The sequence below is a fragment of the Embiotoca jacksoni genome, unplaced genomic scaffold, assembly GCF_022577435.1.
Source record: "Embiotoca jacksoni isolate LCO1_2020_lvr unplaced genomic scaffold, fEmbJac1.0.p SCAF_61, whole genome shotgun sequence".
Classification (NCBI taxonomy): Eukaryota; Metazoa; Chordata; class Actinopteri; family Embiotocidae; genus Embiotoca; species Embiotoca jacksoni.
The window spans coordinates 181,183-206,562 of record NW_027185416.1 but is presented as its reverse complement, the minus strand read 5'-3'; the positions used below and the strand labels follow the sequence as shown (position 1 = coordinate 206,562).

The following is a 25,380-nucleotide window of genomic DNA, read 5'->3' as shown; positions in this document are numbered from 1 at the left end:
CCGGAGCAGCATCCCTGCTGCTTTCAAGGACTGTGGGGATTTTATGTTACAGCGGCTCGTGATTCCGAATCAAGCAAGTCGTTTAGAAAAACACAAGGAATTTCAATCCGGTTTATAATCATTACAAACTTTATTTGTTGAGCACCTTTCATACAAGTAATGCAGCTCAAAGTGCTTCACAGCCAGAGAATTACATGCAGTGTTTGACATGAAAACAGATATAAAGGAACATTTAAAAATATAGAAAAGAAATTAGATGCATGAGAGCAGATTAAATGCATTTGTAGAGCACATTTGAACAACAAGGCAATTCAAAGTGCTTCAAATGAAACCATTAAAAGCATCGAAACATAAGGCAAAAGAAAAGCACATTTAAAAACAATTAAGAACAGTGATTAAAACATTAAAAACAGTCATTAAAACATTAAGCAAGCTATAAAAAAAAAAAAAGAGGATAAAAGTTACAGTGCAGTTTAAGACATCCTCAAATCTGGTTCAGGGAAAGGCAGCAGCAAACAGGTCTTCAGTCCTGAGAACAAGAACACGTCAAATTAAACACAAATAGAGTTCAAATATAACATAAGCAATATGCATTTTAAAGGCGCGGTAGTTTAAAGTGTAAGAGAGCTTCGAGGGCAGCTGGCTAAAGACTAAAGTAAAGAGATATGTTTTGAGCTTTCTTTTAACTGAGCAGCGTCCCTGATTTCAAACAGGTAGTTTGTTCCACAGCTTTTGAGGAAAACTTGACAAAAGCTAAATCCCCAATTTTCTTTTGGCCGTGGCTTTCCACTGACTCACTGTAATAAGATTCAAATGTAGGAAGATAAAGACATAAATATAAAGCTATGATGACAGGAGACAACATTTAAATTCCTGATTATTATTTCTGATATTTACTTCTGTTGGGTTTCAATGATTCGTTTGTTATACATCATACCTGCAATCAGCCAACATTGACTGATATCTTCCTGCTTCAACGGTATTTGTTGTCCCCTTATTTAAAAGCATTTATTTTATCATTACACAAACACGTAACAAATCTAAATTTAAACAGAGGATTTCCCTCCTTTTGTACGCCAAATGAACTGTGGAAGCGGAGTGTGTGTGTACAGAGATATATAGGTTATATATATTAATAAGCTATTGTGCTTCTGTCTTTTGTGTGTGCCAGCATGTAGTTGTGTGTCAGTGTGTGTTCTTCAGAGATCGTTGGTCTCACGAGCTCATATCAAACAAAAATTGTTCTGTCTGAATTCAGTGATGGAAAGTAACGACGTAAAAAGAGCTCTTCAAGTGCTGCACTTAAGTACAATTTAGAGTTTGGCTACTTGTACTTTACTTGAATGTTTCCGCTGGATGTTACTTCATATTTCCACTCTACTACAGATATTGTAGGAAATATTGTACCTCCTACTTCAGTACATTTGTCTCTTTTACAGAAAAAAAACACGTGACTTTCACCATGCAAAACTCATGTTATCATGATGTGACCACATGACACGCGTGATTGTGCAGATATGAAACATGTGTTTTGGAACATTCTCCTGGTGTCATGTGTGAGGCCCATGTGTAAACGTTTCCACATGTTTTCCCTATGTTGTTATATGTTTCAACATGTGGTGAACGTGTGGAGAACATGGGAGACTCTTGTGTTTTTCTATTAGGGCTGTTCAGATAAATATTTTACACCTAAAATATACGATCAGTTTCTATAAGCACACATAGATTAAACGCTTCAACACCATGTGTTGAAATGAACTCCACCAACACGCCCATATACTGTAGATGTTAATGAGCCCTTTGGAAACATAAAAATTAGAAATAGAACTTGGCACAATGTGCATCTTACAATTTACAAAATAATTCTGGAATTGACTTGAATGGAAAGACCCCAGTGTCTTCTCGTGTTGTTTTTTTCTGATTGACATTGTAAATAAGAGTTATTACATTTTTTTAAGTGTTACGGAGCACGGGCAGAAACGCACCGACCAACTGCCTAATAAACCTCACATGTCTGTGCAGCGCTCATACAAATAATTACCCCTTAAAATAGCATCACATTGCAAATGATTGCGATGCTATTTGCACAGAATGTACAATCTCAGAGCAGTACACCTTTAGTTTTCCAGATCTTTTTTTTTTTTTTTTTTCTAAACCCATCTAGACAAAGCTGCACTTTTTTATTTAGTTGCATGTAATGGAAGGTCTGATTCTCAAAGTTCTTTTGTGTAATTGCCCAACTATCTATACGACCTACTGTAACACAGAAGAGGGAAAAGACAGTTTGAGTTGCATGAAAAAAAAATCACCTTTAATGTTGACAGACAGCAGGACAGCAAAGAGACCAGCTGCAGTGTTAGACAGTGACACAGCACAGGCAAAGGTAGCAGCTATCCAAAACACCACAAATGAAAGTAGCTCCAACGACAGGTTATCAGGAACACAAGCAGAAGAATCGATTTTAAAAAGTGTATCATAACGATTAAAAATATGACACTGAAGGAGAAAGTACAAATGATACAAAAAGTTAAACCAATTACAATAAATTAATATCAAATATATATATATATGTATAGCACATGTACGTAATTACATGTGATTGCACCAGATAAAGTATATTAAACAAATTCATAAGCTTTCGGTTAACAGAGTAGTTATTAGCTTTTAAAAGTCATCTGTGAAATCTTGAATGATGAGTAAGAAAATCTCAAACACACTACGTGTTCATTAAAGCAAGACGGTTTCAAAACGAAAGCGGCAGCACAACGTCACAATGAGCCTCTCAGACAGAAGGTGACATCACACAGAGAGAAAAAAAAAAAAAGATCCCTCGCTTCTCGGGGATCTTCACTTTAAAATCCAGAATAGCATCACAGAACTGCTGGATCTCATCACCAGCTGCTCAATAACAGATCAAATAAATAGGAAATCTCACCACTGATATGCCAGGTGTTTCAGACAGACACAGAAAAGACATGCAATCAGTTTAGAGGGTTCACATTACTGCCACCAGAGGGCAGCACAGGCTCATCGTGTCAGGCGATCCTGAACACGTCCTGAAGGGAGAAATTTGGCAGACATATAATGTCATGTCACAAAATGACATCAGATATGGCAGGTAAAGTTTTTATCCCCATAGATCAAGGGAAAGCACCACACAGCGATTTGGAGCACTTTATGATTTTTTTTTTTTTTTTTTTTTTTTTTTAATGAGCCGTGATATTGGCTACGACCGATGTTCCCTTTAAAACCAACTGAAAACCACTGACAGTTGTTGATCGCACTGACTGAGTTACAAATATCCTGTAAGTGTCCATCAGTAAACTCATTTTTGCATTCAAATTCAGCCAATATGGGAGTCAGATTCACATGCTGTGATATACTGAGCTGTCACTTCTGGTCTTAAAAAATGACAAATATTATCAAAGTGTCATGGAAGTTCCACTGAAGGTGGCACAGGCCTCTGAGACAGCACGAAGAAAAATCAGCCCAAAACCAAAAGGATGGCTTCACAACATACTGACAAACAGCATGGATGTGAACTCATCGTCTCTTTTGTTCCAGTGTTTGGGAGAAAACATCTCATGAAGCTTTGACTCTTGAGTGAATTTCTTATGGATTTTCTGGGATTTCTCAAAAAAAACATAAACAAAGTGTCTGTTTTATTATAAAAGTGGAAACTGGAGTGTTTTCATTGTCAAAAAAAGTGTATTTACTTTCAAACTAACGTTGGATTAGCTTTTATTCCTTCATGTAAATGTATCTTTGACAGAAAATACTAAACAAGATGTCTTCAAATAACTATTTAGCACTTTCTTGTAAATTTGTGGTTATTTCTGTTCTGTTTCCGATCTTTTCACCATCATTTTTTCTTTTTATATCCTATTATTTTCTCTTTAGTTCGTCACAGTTGCTAATAAACTCAAGTATCAAGTTAGCACACCGTGACTTTGTTTAAACACTTGATGTAAACGCTAGCTAAGCAAACATGAGCTCAGAAACAAGAGCATTATTCGTAGTGAACTGTCAGCGGTGCTAATTTACCAGCAAACAAACCAAACTTGCAAACTCCTCAAAAGGCTGAAGCTGCTGGCTACTTTTATAAATAAAAACAAACATCAATATTGTTTGAAATTATGTTGTAACATAAATGAGATGCCACGCTTCATTTAAACAGGAACGATGGGCTCAAAGCCATTTTTTAAGAGCTAGCTGAGGTGTTCGGTTATTTATTTTCCTTTGTATTGAAGATTTGGAGAAGAATTTTTACCGAACCCATTGAGCTGTTTACGAAACGATAAATCTGATTAACGGGGGACATAACTGGTATGAAAGGGCCTCGTGACACCGTAACGGCTTCGAATGTTTCACCGCTCTGCGTCAACGTGTCACGAAGGTCATCCAAAAAAGAAATAGGCCAAATATTTGACTTGACCAGACATATGAAGAGTTAATGTTTGACATTGTCTGCAAACACAAGTCCTGACACACGTTGTAAACATCTCTGGATTGTGGCAAAATGAAACTCGAGTTCCTACTTTTGAAATACAGAATTAGTTGTTTCCGTGCAGCGGATGAATCGAAAAAATTAGATACAAATATTCATGTTTCCACTGGATGAGCTGAAGCGATCAAATGTGGGATTAAGTTGATTGACAGATGTTGTTAAGAATTTGTTAGACAATCTGACTTGTCAGCTTTTGGCAGGTTGTTACAGTCTTCAGCAGCCGAGTGACGTCGGTCATGGTACCGGCTGTCTGAAACTATTAAAGACACAGAAATGCTCTTGATGATATAGTTTGAGAAAAAACAAATCTAAAGTGTAAATCATTTAGTTTACAGAACTACGACACTTATGGGAATGTTTAGACCTATTTTACACGACGTACGTTTCCATCGCTGTTTATCACAAAACGTTTCAATAAAAAAATGTGAAAATTACAAAAACATTTTGACTGATGGAACTGATTGAGAAACTATTTATATTTATGAATATGAGTCCGAGTGACCAACCCTGTAAAACAGCAGCGTCACTGGGTGGACTATGTGGAGCGTCTCTGCAGGAGACAGACTGTACCGACAGCATTTGTCCTCACAAGCAAAATCATCAGTGACCTTGTTTTTCTTGAACGGACTCAAAGTCAGATGGCGCCTCATCGGCGGCGGCGGCAGATGTCGAAGGTCAAAAGGTCAAGTAGGAAAGAAAAGAGAAGCCTCGCTGAGTTTACAGGACAGACTCGATGGCTTCGGGCATGGCGGCCGCGGCTTTGGTTTGGTGCGTGACGAGCAGTGACGTTTCCTCCTCTTCCTGGACGTTGGCCACCGCCTCCACCCGCACCTCCGCTAGCTCCTCGCCCTCCTGCTGCTGCTTCTTCATCTCCTGCTGGTTGATGTGGTGGAGGATTCCCGCGCCCAGAGCGTCGCCCTCCACGTTCACAACGGTGGTGGTGCGATCCCTGAGGACATCGGAGACGAACGATAAAGGTTCAGTTTACTGTTAGTGAACATGGCAAGGTAGATTTCACAGTTAAAATCGGAGCGAACATCTCTCATTTATTATCATTTGGAGTCAACAGCCACCACCGTGAATCATCGTTTTCTGAGCTACTTCTATTGAATGAGTTGAATGTAGAGAACTTCGTGAAGAAAACTAAAAAGAAAAGACTGAAAAGAATACGATGTCGTCTGTATCTCGACAATATTCATGACGTCTCGCCCTCAAACATTTGTGTTTGAGGATGTTTTTTTTGAGTTTCGAAAGCGTGTGGAAAGGAGAACTTCTCTTTCAGATGTTTGACCTGCTGGTCTGTCCGTGTGTTTGCTCTGATACCGCAAACCAGTGTCGCTCTGTGGAGATGCAGCGCAGCGTTTCCCTGCATCTCCCCTCCGTCGGCCCACCAGCTGGGACACGCCGGTCCAGTTGGACTCGCTGTAAACGTCTGCGACACGTGTGTGTGTGTGTGTGTGTGTGTGTGTGTGTGTGTGTGTGTGTGTGTGTGTGTGTGTGTGTGGGTGTGTGTGTGTGTGTGTGTGGGTGTGTGTGTGTGTCTGTGTGTGTGTGTGGGTGTGTGTGTGTGTGGGTGTGTGTGTGTGTGTGTGTGTGTGTGTGGGTGTGTGTGGGTGTGTGTGTGTTCTCTAAAGTGAGAGTCTGTGTGTTCACAAGCTTTACTCACACAATCCAGTCAACGGCAAGCATGAGAGACAGGTCGTTGGTCGGCAGGCCGATGGCCTCCAGGATGATGGCGATGGTGATGATGCCGCCGGCCGGGATTCCTGCCGCTCCGACGCTGGACGCGGTGGCTGTAACCCTAGAAATAATGTCAATAATTTACAACGTATAACAAAGTACAACTACTTAGACCACTAAGGCAGATATTAGAAGAAATTATGAGATGAAATATTTCCACTGAATATGACTTGAACTCACAGGATGGTGAAGATCTGCCCGGCGTTCAGCTGGATGTTGTTGAGCTGAGCGATGAAGACGGCGGCGATGCACTGGAAGATGGCCGCTCCGTCCATGTTAACCGTGGCCCCGATGGGCAGGATGAAGCGGCTGATGCGTTTGTCCACACCGTTGTTCTCCTCCACACATTTTATCATGGAGGGAAGTGTCGCTGAACTGGTGGGAGAAACAGAAACGTGTGCAGAGCGCTGCCTTAGTTCCTCCGCATATTTGACACTCAACCTCTGCAACCATCAAAAGCCATCAAATGTCCACGTTGCCCGACACGGATTCAGAGTTTTTAAATTTAACAGCAGGATTTTAAGGTGGAAGCATTGTAGTGGCAAAACATGACTCAGCGTGTTAGGATCAGTTAACAAGGTCACGTCAGCTTTCAAGTCGTAGAAACGAGCTTTAGATTTCACTTTCAGATACTTTAATGAGGCGCATTCACTTCATTGCTTTCAGTCGCTGCCACTTTATACTTTTAGTCTGCTGTGTTTCAAAGAGAAAGCAAAAGACTTTGCAGGTTTTAAAATCATATCACGAGCATATCAAATACAATGCATTGTGAAAAAACTCTGTATATGACATAGCTGCTTACATGTGATGCATAGTTTTATACTGTACTTATACTGTCGGCCATGTTGCTTGCTGAGATAGTACTTAAAGTAGATATTAAGCTCATAATACGTACGTTCGTGCAAAAGTGTAACTGACATTGTAGGACTTTAGTTTCTTTGCCCTTTACAAGAGTGTGAGAACATTAATGACATTAGTTAACAACCAGAAATCTGTATTGAACATGTGTGTATGTGTGGCACTAATTTGCTGTTCAATAAAATGTCTGTGCTTTGTAAAGCTATGACAAAAGGCTGCATGTCACTCTTTAAATTATCGTCTTTAGAGAATCCTAGACAAAAAAAAAGTTAAATGTTTTAAGCCTCGGTGACCCAAGAAGCTACAACGTTTACACCACACACCATTCACACCACAGCATCCATAGTTTTGGAAAAAACATCATGCCTATTATTTTGCTATTCTTTGCTTTGGAGGCTAAACCTGTAGTTTGTCTTGAGAAAAGTAATCAGTAAAGATCCCTCTGCAGGGTTTATCCCTTTATAAATGTGCTTAACACATTTTATGGCATCCTGCACATTAGATGATGAGATATCTAGCAGGCAAAGACGACATTTTGCCTGAGCGGGGCACGAGATAAAATGATTTTTTTTTTATGGCAGTCGGACAGATTTGAATCTTTGTGTGTCAGTTTGTCTAAAAAGGTTCAACTGTGTCATTACTCTTTATTTTTTTTAATTCAGGGTCGGGTATTGAAATCAGTTTTCTCCAGTTCACCAGTGACCCTCTGATGTGACAGTACCTGGAGCAGGTGGCGAAGGCGGTGGTGAAGGGCGTGATGAGGCCCGACAGGAAACTGAAGGGGTTCTGGCGAGTGAAACCGAAGTAGATGAGGGGCAGGACGATGCCTCCGTGGATGACGTGGCCCAGGATGGAGGCAAAGATGTATTTCCCCAGGCTGGCGACCAGAAGAACCACATCTTCCATCTCCACAATCTTACTGCCCACCAGGAACATGATGCCGAAGGGGATGTACCTGAGAGACACAGAGGAGGGCGGAATTCACCAGGAGAGACGGCCATCGCCTACTCAATCCTGACATTAAATATCACCGGCTGAAGTCCAAATGGATCACTTTTAATTCAAACCTCCAAAAGTCAAATGGATCCGTCAGCTTACCACATGATCCAGGACACCAGGACCATGGTGGCCTCGTTGAAAGCGTTGAAGAAGCGGATGAGCTCCTCTCCCTCGTCTCCCAGTTTGCGCAGCGCCACACCGAACACCATAGCGAACAGAACCAGACCCAGAATGTTCATCCCGTCTGCTTCTGTCCCGACAGGCACCTACAACACCCAGCAGAGTCACACCATGAGAGACTGAACGTAGTGACGAGCCGTGGGGAGGAGAGCAGTCCAGAACCTTCCATTTGATTCAAGTAGAAATGAAGAAACAGGAAATGGCCTTCAGAAGGTTTTGACTAATTCATCCTGGTGATAAAAACTGTCCTTGTAAGCTATTAAATGGAAAATACCACAACGCAGCTGGAGTGGGAGAAAGTTGGTTTTGAAACTGGCTATTACTGTAAAAGTAACCTAAAGACGGCTACTTGAACTGAAGTTGACTTAAAGGAAGATTTTACTCTAATTGGAAGAAAAAGAACACGTCTCCAATTCTGATGAAAGTCTTTCAAAAGATGTTAAAATAATATACAAAGGAGGAGGAGTGAAGATCCATTCAGCTCTCAGGCACGATCATATTTCAAGTTAAACACTAATGTTAGCAAGGCAACATAAAAAGTGAGGGGATCAACCAGGTGAGTAGGACGACCCTACGAGGTACCATGAATGTCTGTGACACGTTTTTATTCAAATCCATCCAGAAGCTGGAGGCTGCGGCTCAGATGGCAGAGCGGGTTTCACACTAACCGAACGTTTGGATGTTTGACCTCCGGCTCCTCCTGTCCACACGCTGAAGTGTCCTTTGGCAAGACACTGAACCCCAAGTTGCTTCCAATGGCGTCCTCTGGGGACCGTGAATATCTGTACAAGGTTTTTTCGTGGCGGACCAGTGAGTACTGATGTACTGACCTGTAATCCACACCGCTGTACAGTACAGAACAGCCTTCAGGATCGAGCGACTTTTATTTTGAAGGGGAGGAAAGTGAAGGGAGAAGACAGAGGTGTGCAAGTTGCATAGCTGCATAAGACTGCTTTTCTTGGGTGATGACACATTTTCACCAGGCAGCAGTTCAGTTGTGGTCAAAGTGTAAACTGGGACTGGGACTTCATGTGTTTCACTACAGGGAGATAAACCTGTCAGAGTATAGAGCTGATCTGGTGCGCAGCAGTTTTATTGACACATTTTGCTCCAGTGTGTGTGTGTGTGTGTGTGTGTGGGCGGGGGGGGGGGTGCAAAGGTTTTGGGGGCAGATGGAGGATTCAGTGAACTGGATGATGGATAACGAATAAGGACAAGGACAAATCCTGAGCTCAATCCCTTCCTATTGTATCGAGCTCTCCCACAGCTCCACCAGCTTCATCCCCTGGCACTCGGGGGACCGTCCACCGCGACCCACGACAGACAAATACCATGGGCCGGTGCCAGGACCAGAACCCCCAACTGTTCCCTGAAACTGGGTCAACGTGGGCAAGCCCGGGAAAAGTAGTACATTATTACTGTATGTTTCGAAATTTAGCAAATTAGATGACGATGTAAAGAAACCTTTCACTCTTTTACAAACTTCTGAGTCCGAAAAGTTCTTTTTTCATGAAATCTAAAAAAGTTCTTCGGACAAACTTTGCACCAACAAATTGAGAGCAGTGCTGTTTAAGAATAATGGCTAACAAGATGCAGCTGTTGTAGAAGCCTATAAAAAGCCTTTTCTACCAATATGCTTTTGTTCAATAGTCCGTGTGCAATCATCCATCAGTTACTCTGCTTCCCATCTTCAGTCTCTCCTGCTGACAAACTCATAACCCCCCCCCCCCCCCCCCCGCCCTCCCACCCTCACCCAAAAGAAGAAAAAGTGGTAAGAAATGATGAAACTGATGCTGACAATCCTCACTGCAGTTTGTATGAAGAAATACTTGATTTTCTTTCCATTTGTTTCAGCTGTGAATTTGGAGGAAAGGCCAGAACACCACATTCACACTGAACACGAGGTAACCTGGACAACAACAAAAAGCTGAAGCTAATTCTACTGGAGCACCTTTCTGAAACCCCTGAGCAGGATTTGAAATGTGAGACAGCAAAAAAGCGTGACGCAGCTGGAGCTGACACGAGGCTGGGTCAGTCCGATCCGGTGGGTATCTGTCCGTGACCGTCTTTAATCTATGAAATTTTATTTTGTGTTTCCACATTTACATTTAGGATGAAGATACTCATTTCATTTGGCTGAATCAGGCTGATGAAACCTCAAATACATTTTTTTCACAGAGCAGGCCGGTGGGATTTTTGTCTCGTGTATAATTACACGTTTCAATATAATGTGGGAAAAAGTGTTTGCCCCCTCCTATTAACTGTGGTTTATCACACCTGAGTTCAATTTCTCGAGCCACACCCAGGCCTGATTACTGCCACACCTGTTCTCAATCCAGAAATCACTTCAACAGGACCTGCCTGACAAAGTGAAGTAGACCAAAAGATCCTCAAAAGATAGACATCATGCCGAGATCCAAAGAAATTCAGGAACAAATGAGAAAGAAAGTAATTGAGATCTATCAGTCTGGAAAAGGTTCTAAAGCCATTTCTAAAGCTTTGGGACTCCAGAGAACCACAGTGAGAACCATTATCCACAAATGGAGAAAACATGGAACAGTGGTGAACCTTCCCAGGAGCGGCCAACCGACCAAAATTACCCCAAAAGAGCAGCGACGACTCATCCGAGAGGTCACAAAAGACCCCACGACAACATCCAAAGAACTGCAGGCCTCACTTGCCTCAGTTAAGGTCAGTGTTCATGACTCCACCGTAAGAAAGAGACTCGGCAGAAATGGCTGCATGGCAGAGTTCCCAGACCAAAACCACCGCTGAGCAAAAACAACATTAAGGCTCGTCTCATTTTAGCCAGAAAACATCTTGATGATCCCCGAGACTTTTGGGAAAATACTCTGTGGACTGACGAGACAAAAGTTGAACTTTTTGGAAGGTGTGTGTCCCATTACATCTGGCGTAAAAGTAACACCGCATTTCAGAACAAGAACCTCATACCAACAGTAAAATATGGTGGTGGTAGTGTGATGGTCTGGAGCTGTTTTGCTGCTTCAGGACCTGGAAGACTTGCTGTGATAAATGGAACCATGAATTCTACCGTCTACCAAAACATCCTGAAGGAGAACGTCCGGCCATCTGTTCGTGACCTCAAGCTGAAGCCAACTTGGGTTCTGCAGCAGGACAATGATCCAAAACACACCAGCAAGTCCACCTCTGACTGGATGAAGAAAAACAAAATGAAGACTTTGGAGTGACCTCGTCAAAGTCCTGACCTGAATCCTATTGAGATGCTGTGGCATGACCTTAAAAAGGAGGTTGGTGCTGGAAAACCCTCCAATGTGGCTGAATTACAACAACTCTGCAAAGATGAGTGGGCCAACATTCATCCACAGCTGGAAAAGACTCATTGCAAGTTATCGCAAACGCTTGATTGCAGTTGTTGCTGCTGAGGGTGGTCCAACCAGTTATTAGGTTTAGGGGGAAACACTTTTTCACAAAGGGCCATGTGGGTTTGGATTGTTTTTCTCCCTTAATAATAAAAACCTTCATTTAAAAACTGCATTTTGTGTTTACATGTGTTATCTTTGGCTAATATTTAAATTTGTTTGATGATCTGAAACATTTAAGTGTGACAAACATGCAAAAAAATAAGAAATCAGGAAGGGGGCAAACACTTTTTCACACCACTGTATTTGCTTTTCGCATGTTTGCACTTCATTTCAGCAGATAAAAGATCTAAATAAAAAACTAATACTGGTGGCAGTAAAGTTAAGTACAGTTCATGTTTCTCTCATGATATAAAAGTTTTAAAAGAAATTACCCTCTGACCTGAAGTAAGTCTTATTCACGATGACTGTACCATTCGCTCTCCCGGAAATATCTGTATTTCACCATCAACCTTGAACCCATTCTCCCCACATCAAGTCCTCCATTAGTCTCCCACATGCTGCTTACTCAGCGAATTTGCACCCATGGGTGACTCGGATACACGCAGAGTGCTCAGAGCAAACATGTTCTCCAGAGATGGGCAATAAACCTCCTTTTTTTTTTCAGATAACTGTTTGACTAAAGTGGACGCAGACGAGACACTTTTCCATTCAGAAAAACAGCATTTGACGTTTTAAAGGTCACCTGTGACTTCATGAGGGACGCTTCCTGTTCTTACCTTTTGATACAGAGCTGTCCCGTTGGTGTCGTTCCCCACGGCAACCATCTTATAGTCAGTGGCGTACTGCAACATGAAAGAAATAATCACCTGTTAATTAAGCGTACACTTTTGTTTAGTGGTGAAATGAGATGTTACAGATTCAAAAAAAAATTGTGCTGCATCCTGATACGATCCATTTATGTTTCTAGTCCCTGTTCGTGTATTTAAATACCCACTAACATCCTAGGTAGAACCGGGTTTTTGAAGTATATGTTAGTGTTTACAATAATGAATAGTAAGCCCCTATCTTGATTCTGAATTTACGCCAGCTGCAGTGCATCAACAGTAACAGTGGATATCATGACATGTAAACCATTCTACACGTTTGTTTCCCTTTCTGCCCACGTACGTTTTCAACTCTTGTTAGTAGCAGTCAGTTAAATAATACATCTGATGACATATGACTTTACGATACAATGCAGTTGCTCCTTCCTGTTTTACTAGTGTTTAAAAGAAGAAGTGAGTCCAGGAGCTGCAAACGTCTAAAGGTGTCTCAGTTGGTGGAAGACTAACCAAACAATCAGAAACCTGGACGTGTTAGCATCCTGAAGAAGGAGAGCTGAACAAAACGGTTTCTTTGTGTGTTTCATGTGAAGCAGGAAGGAACTTGGAGGAAATGTTTAAAATTCCAGTCATTATTATTTACTTCTTTTGCCGAGAGTTAAATGAGGAGATCGTTATCATGTCAGCTTGTTGAGCGCAGAGCTGCAACATTTAGCACAAAGAAGCAAGAACAAACAGAAATGTAAATATAAGAATTTTATGTTTTTTGATGACAAGACTCTGCATTAGGTCGATGCTCCTGGCTGTTGGTAGCCAACAAACAGATAAAGCACAAAACTCCATGTTAAAAAAAAAACAAATTGTAATTTTCCCAGTAGTAGATTAAATACTGTAAATAAAGCAGATCTGTTTCAGATTAAGGCGTGATTGCTGTTTCCTACTGCTTACAGTCTTTATGCTAAGCTAAGCAAATGTCATTTCTGTAATTCTGTAATTCTGTAATTCCCATCTTCTTATCTATCAGAAAGAAAGTGAATAATACATGCTCCCCAAAATGTTGAATTTTCTTTTTTTATTTCAACCATTTAATCAGACCAGCGCCTTTTATTATGCCGTTAACTGAAAACTCGAGTGAAACCAAACAACGGTTCAATGGTGGAGAAAATGTTACATGTTTGTTTTCTCACATCTTTTTGGACACAGTTCGTCGATTTCTCAACGTGTAAACGGTCATTTGATGAAGCAGTGAAGCCCTTTAGGGGATAAGTACATGTACATACAGTGCATCCGGAAAGTATTCACAGCGCTTCACTTTTTCTACATTTTGTTATATTACAACCTTATTCCAAAATGGATTAAATTCATTTTTTTTCCTCAAAATTCTACACACAATACCCCATAATGATAACGTTAATGTTTAAACTTAATTTTTGCAAATCTATTAAAAATAAAAAAACAAAAAAAATCACATGTACATAAGCCTTTGCCATGACACTCAAAATTGAGCTCAGGTGCTTCCTGTTTCCACTGATCATCCTTGAGATGTTTCTACAACTTGATTGGAGTCCACCTGGTAAATTCAGTTGATTGGACATGATTTAGAAAGACACACACCGTCTATATAAGGTCCCACAGTTGACATGTCAGAGCACAAACCAAGACATGAAGTCCAAGGAATTGTCTGTAGACCTCCGAGACAGGATTGTATCGAGGCACAGATCTGGGGAAGGGTACAGAAACATTTCTGCAGCATTGAAGGTCCCAATGAGCACAGTGGCCTCCATCATCCATAAATGGAAGAAGTTTGGAACCACCAGGACTCTTCGTAGAGTCGGCCGCCCGGCCAAACTGAGCGATCGGGGGAGAAGGGCCTTAGTCAGGGAGGTGACCAAGAACCCGATGGTCACTCTGACAGAGCTCCAACGTTGCTCTGTGAAGAGAGGAGAACCTTCCAGAAGGACAACCATCTCTGCAGCACTCCACCAAGCAGGTCTGTATGGTAGAGTGACCAGACGGAAGACACTCTTCAGTAAAAGGCTCATGACAGCCCACCTGGAGTTTATCAAAAGGCACCTGAAGGACTCTCAGACCATGAGAAACTAAATTCTCTGGTCTGATGAAACAAAGATTGAACTCTTTGGGCTGAATGCCAAGCGTCATGTTTGGAGGAAACCAGGCACCGCTCATCACCTGGCCAATACCATCCCTACAGCGAAGCATGGTGGTGGCAGCATCATGCTGTGGGGATGTTTTTCAGCAACAGGAACTGGGAGATTAGTCAGGATGGAGGGAAAGATGAATGCAGCAATGTACAGAGACATCCTTGATGAAAACCTTCTCCAGAGCGCTCTGGACCTCAGACTGGGGCGAAGGTTCATCTTCCAACAGGACAACGACCCGAAGCACACAGCAGAGATAACAAAGGAATGGCTTTGGGACAACTCTGTGAATGTCTTTGAGAGGCCCAGGCAGAGCTCAGACTTGAACCCGATTGAATATCTCTGGAGAGATCTGAAAATGGCTGTGCACCGACGCTCCCCATCCAACCTGATGGAGCTTGAGAGGTCCTGCAAAGAAGAACGGGAGAAACTGCCCAAACATAGGTGCCAAGCTTATAGCATCATACTCAAAAAGACTTGAGGCTGTAATTTCTGCCAAAGGTGCTTCAACAAAGTATTGAGCAAAGGCTGTGAATACTTATGTACGTGTTATATTTTCATTTTTAAAATTTTTAAAATTTTAAGACAAACTTTTTTCACATTTTGAGGGGAAAAAAATGAATTGAATCCAATTTGGAATAAAGCTGTAACATAACAAAATGTGGAAAAAGTGAAGCGCTGTGAATACTTTCCGGATGCACTGTAGATCAAGGGGCTAGTTGGACTCTCTGTACTGATGCTCTGACAGTCTTTTCAGTATCCAGCACTGCAACCATCCCCCACATCCCCCCTTCCCCTCTTCATCTAAAGGACTAACATCTATACAGCCCTACAGACTTTAAATGAGTCCACAAGCATCGTCATTCTCTCGTGTTGTTGGCCATGCAGAGACATACAGGAGATAACTACGCTCTCAAAACTAAAAAATTAAAAGTCAGCCATCCCATAATCTAAATACACACTTCATTTGTTTAGATGGCTGTTTAAGCATCTAGCTGCCTGTCATTTTGAGTAAATCTCCCCTCTCCTCTGCTTTTTTGGTGTAATCCGGCGTTGGAGCCGTTCCACCGGGGCTCCACCTCGGTGTGGGCCGAGAGGGGCTGAGTGCCGGGGTGCTCTGAACCCTGTGACCGGCCTCTCCATGAGTCGCTCTGACACAAGGAACCGACTCGTTTGGGAGTTTATAATTCACAGCCCTGGTTTTAAGTCAAGTTCAAAGAAAATGGGTTCGATTGCGTGAGTGTGCATGATTAAGTGTGTGTCCGTGCTTCTCTCTCTGTGTGTGTGTGTGTGTGTGTGTGTGTGTGTGTGTGTGTGTGTGTGTGTGTGTGTGTGTGTGTGCGCGCGTGTGTGTGTGTGTGTGTGTGTGTGTGTGTGTGTGTGTGTGTGTGTGCTCAGTCATTTTGTGTACCCAAATATTGAACTTTCCTGGAACCTATTTTAGCTTCAGCGGACGACGATGGTAACCGCAGGAAGCGGAGCGGGCCGCGTTGAGGAGTAGCGAGGCGAGGCGGGTTGCTAGGCTAGCAGGAATGGAATGGTTTCGCCATGGTAACGGCTGGTAAGGGACAAGGAAAAGAGGCAGCGGCCTCCGTGCTGAACGTCTCCTCATTAAGAGGCATTATGAGGCTCTCAGCGCGGCCAGGATTTACAGCTGCTGTAAATGAACATGGAGCGGCATCCGCGTGGTCGGTGAAGTACATTTAAATGAACAACTGACACAGGACACAGGTGGTATGGGAAAACAGACAGGGGATAAAGAGTGTGTGTGTGTGTGTGTGTGTGTGTGTGTGTGTGTGTTCATCTGCATCCATCCATGTGTAAGCAACATTAAAGAGTGTGTGTGTGTGTGTGTGTGTGTGTGTGTGTGTGTGTGTGTGTGTGTGTGTGTGTGTGTGTGTGTGTGTATGTGAGGTGTTGGCACTCACAGAACGGAAAGCAGCAGCCACCAAGTTTGCTGGAAACAAATTCCTGAGGAAAGAAGAGGAAAAATTAAATCCACATAAAACATTACACCCACTTCATCACGGTTTCTCCTGCATGAACTCCTGTCATTGATTTATACATTTTTTTTTTTAAAAAGAAACAGGTCTACATTGGGATCAGTAAATCATTCACAGGATTGGTTTGTCATCAAACACTCTCTGGCTCTTTTCCCAGGATCTTCCACAAAGTCCACTGCTGACAGAGCAGTTCATCTCCCGTCTGGTTCATCTGTTATCAAAACCAATTAGCGAGCTCTTAGCCCGGATTAGATGTGTTCCTGGAGGTCTAATTCTTAGTCATTTACGCTTCAATTCACCTTCAGTTGATCAAACAGAGACATTTTGTTTTCATGAAAAGATCATAAAGACGCCATCAGTCAAATTTAGAAAATAAGGCAACACTCACTTTTTATTTTACAGATTTACTTTGAAATGTTTTAATTGGCCTTTTGCCTTTGTATGCAAATGTTTTTCCAAACATATCTATGACAGTTATTCATCACCGTTTCCACTCAGTTTCTACATGCAGACTTTTGTGAGAAGTGTGAGATCACTGCACACCGAACACCTGCCTGGCATTAGTAGGTAGTATAAAACCGATTCACGGTTGGAGGGTCGGGGCCGCTGGCCTGGAGCCAATCAGGAGACGCTTCCAGGAGCTTCTGCTTTAATTTCAGATGAAAGTGAAAACAGTAAAAGTGGGAACAAAAAATAAATAAAGCATTTACACCCATGGACAGAACTTCCTGTCTGCAGCCAAGAATTGATGAAAAAAAAAAAAGCATTTTAATGTTTCCGCAAACAAGAAGACAAATGTTGCGCAAACATTTCAGTTTCTCTCTCAGGGCAACATATAACGAGAAGAGGATGTTTTGAGCCCGTTCGGTGTCCATGTGTGTCGCTCCTGAAGAGGTTTAATACCCAGCTGACTGTCTAATGAATTATAGATCGTGTTGTGGACAATTGACACAAAACCAGTGCAGGCAACATCCATCAATCAATTTACTCTCAGACCGGGTTTACCTCAAGATCAGGGTCAACGAAAGGTCAAGATTAGCAAAGTAGGCTCCACGAGTGAAACATTCATCTGGACACCACAGCTGACCATGTAGCACAACGCTGTGATCTCAAGCGTCTGTCTTTAGTTGAGTATTTCTCTTCTTCTACTTCTCTACGTAAGAAAAACTATTTGGTGTTTCAGACATTTGGACTCTTTGGCCGGTTCTTTGAGAGCTGTGGACTGGATATTAATTATCATCAATAAAACAAAGCACAAGCTGCCATTTGCATGAATATAATGTGTAGGATTTGGTTGAGCCCAATCCTGGGAGCACAGCCAGCAAAAGACCAGCGAGCTCTACAGATCTGCAGTGTGCAGCAAAAGCACATGATTATTTTATTTTCAGTTTTCCTCTGTATAAAAGTGAAAGCCATTGTTAAATCTAGTTGGAGCAGTGAACCAGCTCCCAAAACACATGACTGAAATCCTTCTATTCCAGCCAGATTATAACATTTGAACTGGAGAGCATCTGGCCGACATGTTTATTCCATTTCGAATTTGATAATTACATTAGCTGCTGCTGTCGCCCAATCACAGTCAAGCATTTGCTTTTTGCCAGGTTTCACCATGTTACCGCTTTAATATAGCATGTTAGCTCGCAAACGTTTAATACTTCGCAAATGAATTCGAACATAACACCAAAACGTCAACCTCATGGACACTGGACCAGTCGGGGGAGTCACGGAAGTCCGTCGGGTTTGGAGTGACCCTGGTTAGCCAAACCTGCTGGATTAGATTAACACTCAGAATTTGTCACCTTTGTCATGTTGTGTATTCAGAGCAGTTTGTTTCCACGTGAAACAAATACAAACCGAGTATTGTTCCTGTAAAATTAGCTTAATGGATTGATTTACTGTTCAAATGGGATTTTACTTTGATGTAACTGCAGCCGTGGTGAATTTGCAGAAAATGGCAAACAACAGTGACGTCACCCGTTTTGTAAAAGGCCGTTATGAAGCCAGCGCCATCTTGCTAGTTCGGAGCAGTTTGGAGCAGGAACCCTAACCCTAACCCATATATGGGCGAGCGGTGGGAGGAGCAAACGGTGGATCTGACTGAACCGATTGGAAACCTGACGATACTACGCCCCGCCCACCGATAGCTGGAGCCTGACTGCACCACAGGCCTGTCAATCAAACAGACACGCCCCCAAAAACACAGATATTTGAGGATTTCTTTTCTAATGAATGAGGGATTATTTTCAGATGGACCTCCAGAAAACTAATAAGAAGGAGTGACTTTAGCTAACAACACCGAGATAACTGATGGACACATTTTATTCACTTTGGATTTGATGAGAGAAGTTGAATGGGAGTCTATGGAGCCGGAGGCTTTTTGGAGCCGACCTCTAGTGGCACTCGCTGGTATTGCAGCTGAAGACACTTCTGGATCGGAACCATTTTTCAGACTTGGAAGCTACGAACGCTTTTATATCCAGTCTGTGATTTGCAGCCATTCTGCCATCAGCTTTTTTAGTATTTGGTAACACAGCATTAATCATCGGGGCAGCACGACTGTCTGCAGACAATTTCATGGCAAAACACCTCATAGATATTGAGATATTTCAGTCTTGACCAAGGTTATCCCGGCAACCAGGTCGTAAAACGGTCTCATGTCATTGCCAATATTTGTATTTATTTGTAGAGTACCAGTGACTGGCATACTTGATAGCTGTCGTTATGGTAACCGCAATAAACACATGGTTAACATGGTGGCACGGTTGCAGTTTGTTTAAATTTGGGCACCAAAACGAGGTGATTGGGTTCAGGACAGGCTCACGGTGTGGGTCTAAGGTCCCACTTGGTATCAATTCAGATATTTGATTTGTTTTTTGATTATGAAGCAGGTCCGGGTGCTGTGTAGAAACTATAAAAGTTATGACAATGAAAAAGTTGCAACAACGGCCAATGGTGGTAGAGTGAACAACGTATTGTATAAGGTGGTCAGCGCTGATTGTTTAAAGGCTGCTCCGATAAAACCAGAGGTTCACACCCAGTGTAGGTCTGGCTAGCTCCATTCTAACTCCCTATGTGAACACTTCATCAGTTTCCATACTCCGTCACATGACACCCATCATAACTACTAATTGTACAGCACTTTGGTCACCTGTTGTTGTTTTTGAGTGTGAATCTTTATCAATCAATGTGACTAAATTTAACCGTCAGAGGAGCAATTAATGTCAATATTCCCGTCAGTCACAAAGAAGATGATGATATCCAGATTTGAAGGGAGTTCGTTATTCATCTCTTGAGTGGACAGTCCAGTTTGGTCCCTCAACCTTTTTGTCACTACTGTAAATCCTTTATCCAAACATTCCCCTGACAGACTGTCTGTATCGGCCCCCTGCTGAGTTTATTTTCAGTACTGTAAGAAAATCATTCGTGGCTTACTGGAAGCCTGCAGGCCTGTTCCGCCTGTTAGTGAGTGTTTGTTGTAACTTTATCCTCTTGGGTCGCACTGTATTGTGCAAAGAAATACAGCCTTTGCTCACATTTATTCCCATGGCCAGACCACAGCCAAGCAATTCAGCTCGTGACCTCATGACCCCCATCGACCCCACCGTCAGTCGGGGGCCAAATTCTGCTTCAGCTGGTTTATATGTCAGCTCCACGTGACACGCTGGCAGATCGCCACCTTTGCTTTTCTTTCCTAAGAAATATCATTATTTGGTTAAACTCTTGTGACCACATAAAGCTTCTTTAAACTCTCCTCTCCACAAAGGCAGTCAGGTTTCCTCCCGTCATGTGACTGAGGTGCGGATCTGGATTAACTCCGGGAAACCAGAGCTGAGAGCTGGCCTGCTTTTTCCCACCGAGCCTCCATGGAGCCCTCCTGCCTCCTTCTCTGTGGGCTGATTTTTAAAGCTCTCTTATATAACTGCTTGATTTCCGAATTAATCGATGCCAGACATCATGCATGGTCGTTGTAATTGAAAGCAGCACAAACACCGTAATGTGGTCTGAAGGGGTTCTCTCTGTTCGCTGGCTCTCGAAGGCCTCTTTAGAAGGCACTGATGGAAACTGATTTTGTCGCTTCCAAATAAGGTTCCAGAAATATAAGCAAGAAGGAACAACAATCACTTCCTTTGATTTGACACTAATTACTGAAGTAAACTAACTTTATATCTGTAAACTGTGACGTTTGCAGACCTTTTCAGGAGGAGCTGAACTGTTTGAACTTATTCTACTTATTTCCCTATGATGTGTGTAAGTCCGAGGATGTAAATCTTGGAACACAGATTCACACTGTAAATTCATGATATCAACCAGGTACTACTTCCACTGTCCTGTACACACAGTGACACGTGAAAGTCAAAACTCCACTAGATTCTCTCCTGGATTGTTTCCTTTGTGATGGAAAAATAATGAATTTATATAATCCGGTCACCGTTACAACGTCTTTGTATCTCTATTGTGGCCTACGCCCACACCTGTACAATCTACAAACCAGACATGCAAGAAGAAATGAGAGTAACTGTCAACTTGTTTGTAACGCTGTATGAAAGCTGAACTACGGAGGAGTGATTTCGAGCATTGTTGGACATCTCTCTGAGTGTACATGTATTTGCTCCTTCTTGCAAGAATAAATGTCCGGTATGTTTGATTTTTAATCCAGCCTCTGAGTAATTTTTCGAACACTTTGGTTTCACCTTCACTGGTCAAACTAATTATGGTAAAAGAAAGCAGAAAGTCTCTTGGGTCTACAAACATAACTGTGGACGATGAGAACAGGAAGTGTAAGAAGACTTCTACCGATGTTCAGCATGTACAATGCTAACTGTGGTTGCTTTCTAATATTTGATAAACGGCATTAAAAACAAAGTCTGGTTATATTCTTGACTTGATGCTGCTGCTAGATGAAAAGCCAATCAAGACATTTCATTTAAGATCACACATGTCATCGGTAATGTTATTAAATCACCAGTGTTTGGGTTCATCCACTGGGCACCATGCATACAGAATCCGTAGTGACTTTCACTGCGATCAAACCAGTAGTTATTGACATATTTTACTCAAAGTGAAACATGGCAACCTCATAGTTGTGCTAGAAGTCAGAAGATAAACAAAGTGGTTAGGATTCATCCACCATAGACTGCATATAAAAGTGAAAAATAGACTTCAGGTGAAGTGAAGCCAATGCACTTTAAAGTGCAACAGCCTGACAGGTTGAAGCGACGGGCTCCAATAGGTTCCCATTCAGAAATACATCAACTTATCTCACCAATTACAACGTCATTCCATTTTCTCAACAAGTCATTATGGTGTCACTCCTTCTGATCAGTGTTCTGGTGGTCCTTCTGAAAATAATTGAATCATTAAGTAGATATTAGGCCTCAGAGAGAGCTATGTTTGGGTTTGAACCTGGTTTGATTGACATGCCTGCAGTCAGATTTTTTGGTAGCTATCAGACAGATGGATGAGTCAGCTTCACCCTCTCATCCAAATATGTGTGACTTCTAGCTCCAAGATATCAGCAGTCAAAATGGCAGACTTTAGTTTTTTCCTAAACCGACGGGTAAAGTTATGGTGATTTGCCACCTGGTTCCAACTCATGGTAGAAAACGGAGGTAAATATACGGCAACAATAAAGAGGTTTTTGTAAAAGGTAATAGTTGGAAATGGGAAGCAAACACCGTCTCCTGTACCCGAGTTGTACCGAACCATCCACCCAACCCTTCTTCTAACAAGGAAAAACTCTGATTGTAAAGATGTCATCACGTCCCCGGGACATTACCTTGTTGTTCATCACACAACCACTAGAGGTCACTTCACTTTCAAACAGAACTGTGGCTGCCTGCACGTAGGATTTATGGGGTCGTTGTTTGGAGGACGACGGTCTGAATTATAAAGTCTGGCTCTGAGAAATAAAAGCTGAGTGTCCACCTGCTGCCATGATAAGGCAGAAGTGCTGATGGCAGCGGACTGAGTTGAGTTTGTTCAACACTGCTGCTGGCGTTCATCCCTCCACCTCTCTGCCCTCCTCAAAATACACTCCAGTCTTTCAACAGCTGTCAGCTTTCTCTCCATGTGGGAACTTATTCTTAGAACCACTGAAGGCGAGTTGATATTTATGGGCCGACGTCACCAGCAGAGCTTTTACAAACGATTGTCAGGTTTCAACACTGATTAGACATCAGTACATTATGCACCTGTGCTTTCAGACCCCCACAAGCCCTGAGACTGCAATCTGAGATCCACTGATGTGTAAAAATGACATACACTGGCCTTGGAGTACAGCTTGGTGTTAACAAAAAACAGGACTGAGGAGAGCTGGCATCTCATTTACCTGCTCATTAAAGCCTAATGCTGCAAAAACTTTGGACGCCACGATTTTAAATCAACTTGTTACAGTGTCGACTCGATCACATTTTAATGCGCCTCTGCAGAAGTCCACTGTGTAATCCTCTCTTTCACTTTCCCACTCAAAAGGACAAAGGCGAGAAGATAGGCAGAACAGAAGAGGCACTTGAAGATAGTTTCTGACTGCATGCTGAGCTCAGCGGCTAGAGAAGCATTCAGAGTCTTAACAAAGAGCAACAGACACCTGGAAAGGTTTTCTGTGACTACACACAAAGACTTACCAAAATAAAAGCATAGCAAAATGTCATTCAAACATTTCACATAAAAGCAGCCCTATTTTATATAATTATAAAGTACATCATCGGATTAGTTTGACTGATGCATTAAACAGACGTTTTTGTTGTAGCTGGTGAACGTAGAGATACTTTTAACTACATTTGCATAGTTTAACCCAAAGAAAGCATTACATTTTATAGGATTGCAGTATGCTTATTACCACACCAAATAAGTGCAGTTAGTTTCTTTTGAATTGTAGTATGGCAGAAGTATAAAGTTGAAGTCTCACTCAAGAAAATTGCAAGCACTTCAAGATGATACTGGAGTAAATGCAGTTCCAGCTGCCTGAGCTGAATGTTCATATGAAACAAGCAAAGCTGCAGGTAATGGAGGAAAAAACAGGAAGCCGCATCTGATTGCTGATGTAAAAATAACTTTTTAGTGATAGTGAAACGTCTTCCACTTGAAACTAGAGACAACCTCTTCACCTGGGAACATGTGCACTGCAGTGGTTTGTCCACTCTAAATTTGAATTGCAAATCTAGCCAGTCTTAGAAGCCACACCACACTTAGATGATTAATAGGAAGGAATCACACCTACAACACCGTGATTCTCTATAAATACTAATGAGAGGAGGAAAACCTGAACACATAGTGACGTTATAAACGCAGAGGACCATCAGTACAGTCATACTGGAATTTCCCGACATTCATTTTCATGCAGATCATGCAGTTGAGTGACAGAGGAGAAGTTTCCATATAAACGGGCTACATGTCATTCTGGCGTGTGTGCGCGCGCATGTCTGGGACGCGTGGAGCAGCTCGTGTGTAAACTCTCCACACCAACCTGTTTAACAGGAGCTAACAGCAGTGATTCACATGAATGAAGAGTTACCTGGCCAGGTCTAAGAAGGAGTCCGCGGTCTCCTTGTTTTTGCTGACGCTCTCCAGTCCCAGGTTGTTGGTGTTCAGGGCTCCGGCACCCACTCCGGGTTTGATGATGAAGGCCAGGGCCACCCCGATCCCCGAGGCGATCAACGTGGTCACCAGAAAGTAGGCGACCGCGATGCCCCCCAGCTTGCCCAGGGAGCGCGTGTCCAGGCTGGCGGCGCCGGATACGAGGCTGCAGACGACCAGCGGCAGGATGATCATCTTCAGCATCCGGAGGAGCATCTCTCCGGGGAAGGCGAAGTAGGTCATCTGCGCTTTGGTCAGGTTCATGTTGCGGACCATCATCCCGAGCCCGACGCCCACCAGCACCCCGGACACCGTCATGATCACCAGCAGGTTCCTCCGCAGAAAGTCCATCACCTTTTCTCTGAAGCTCTTCTGCGCGCTGTTCTCCAGGATCCGGTCGGTGGAGGCCGAGCTGGGCATGGCGTGCCCGTTGATCTCGCTCTTTTTCTCCATCTTTTTCCTCTTCGGAGCAACGTGGGAAAGAGAGTCCAGTTCCAGGCAGCGTGGGTTGGATGCACACACACACGTTAGGCGCACGCACTCTGCTGTGTGGCGGCTGGTGCGGTGTTAAAGGCTGAGCGCGGAGCGGCGGGGAGAGCCAATGGAGAATGAGCGACGACACAAAAAGCCAGTGGAACATGCGCACAAAAGCCGGCACTTTATTCCAGCAAATGATGCAAGAGCAGGGGAGATTGCCAGGGTCTCTGGCAATGTGCCACATTTTCCTACCCTGAATTAAAAAAAAAAAAAAAATGAATTTTATGATAACAGAATAAGAAAAGTGCTCCAATTCTTTCCCAGGAATTTATGTCCTTCTTCTCTTCAATGCACACATGAGGTTTCTTTCACATCTTGTATCCTCTGTATTCTAAGAAACCCTCTCATCTTACAGCTCAAACATCAGTTAAATAATGTAGTCTACATGAAAAAAGCTCCTGCTATTACGGGTTTTTTTGTCTCCCAGTCAACTAATAGCAGTTATCACTTCACTTCACATTCCTCAGCAGGCTGAAACATGCAGTGCAGGATTTGTTTCTTTCTCAGCAGAATGGTTTGATAATGAAATAAAGTAAAGCTTTCTAACTTCTGTAAGATATTTAATGTAACTGCAGTCATTTCTGTTGAGAAAAATGGCTGATAATAAAATAAAACAGAAACTATATGACCATGGCACAAACTATGTGTATGAAACAG

The 25,380-nt window shown here is 42.5% G+C and overlaps 1 protein-coding gene across 1 annotated transcript; it reads right to left on the bottom strand.

Moving 5' to 3' along the window:
* Positions 1-2,289: 2,289 nt before the first annotated feature.
* Positions 2,290-24,787, bottom strand: slc1a4 (solute carrier family 1 member 4). Its single transcript, XM_069174752.1, has 8 exons — positions 24,125-24,787; positions 16,537-16,579; positions 12,405-12,470; positions 8,204-8,370; positions 7,827-8,060; positions 6,428-6,622; positions 6,174-6,308; positions 2,290-5,456 (listed from the first exon to the last, which is right to left on the bottom strand). Exons 1-8 carry the CDS (start codon positions 24,637-24,639, stop codon positions 5,225-5,227), a joined length of 1,587 nt encoding a protein of 528 aa, XP_069030853.1. The 5' UTR covers positions 24,640-24,787; the 3' UTR covers positions 2,290-5,224.
* Positions 24,788-25,380: the final 593 nt, after the last annotated feature.

What these genes read in the sequence shown, in the direction of transcription:
- slc1a4 (XM_069174752.1), bottom strand. Translation starts at nt 24,639, where the DNA reads ATGGAGAAAAAGAGCGAGATCAACGGGCACGCCATGCCCAGCTCGGCC. An exon ending in GGACAGCTCTGTATCAAAAG is followed by an intron (nt 8,371 to 12,404) that starts GTAAGAACAGGA and finishes TGGGTGTTGTAG; the next exon opens with GTGCCTGTCGGGACAGAAGC. An exon ending in GGGCAGATCTTCACCATCCT is followed by an intron (nt 6,309 to 6,427) that starts GTGAGTTCAAGT and finishes CATTATTTCTAG; the next exon opens with GGTTACAGCCACCGCGTCCA.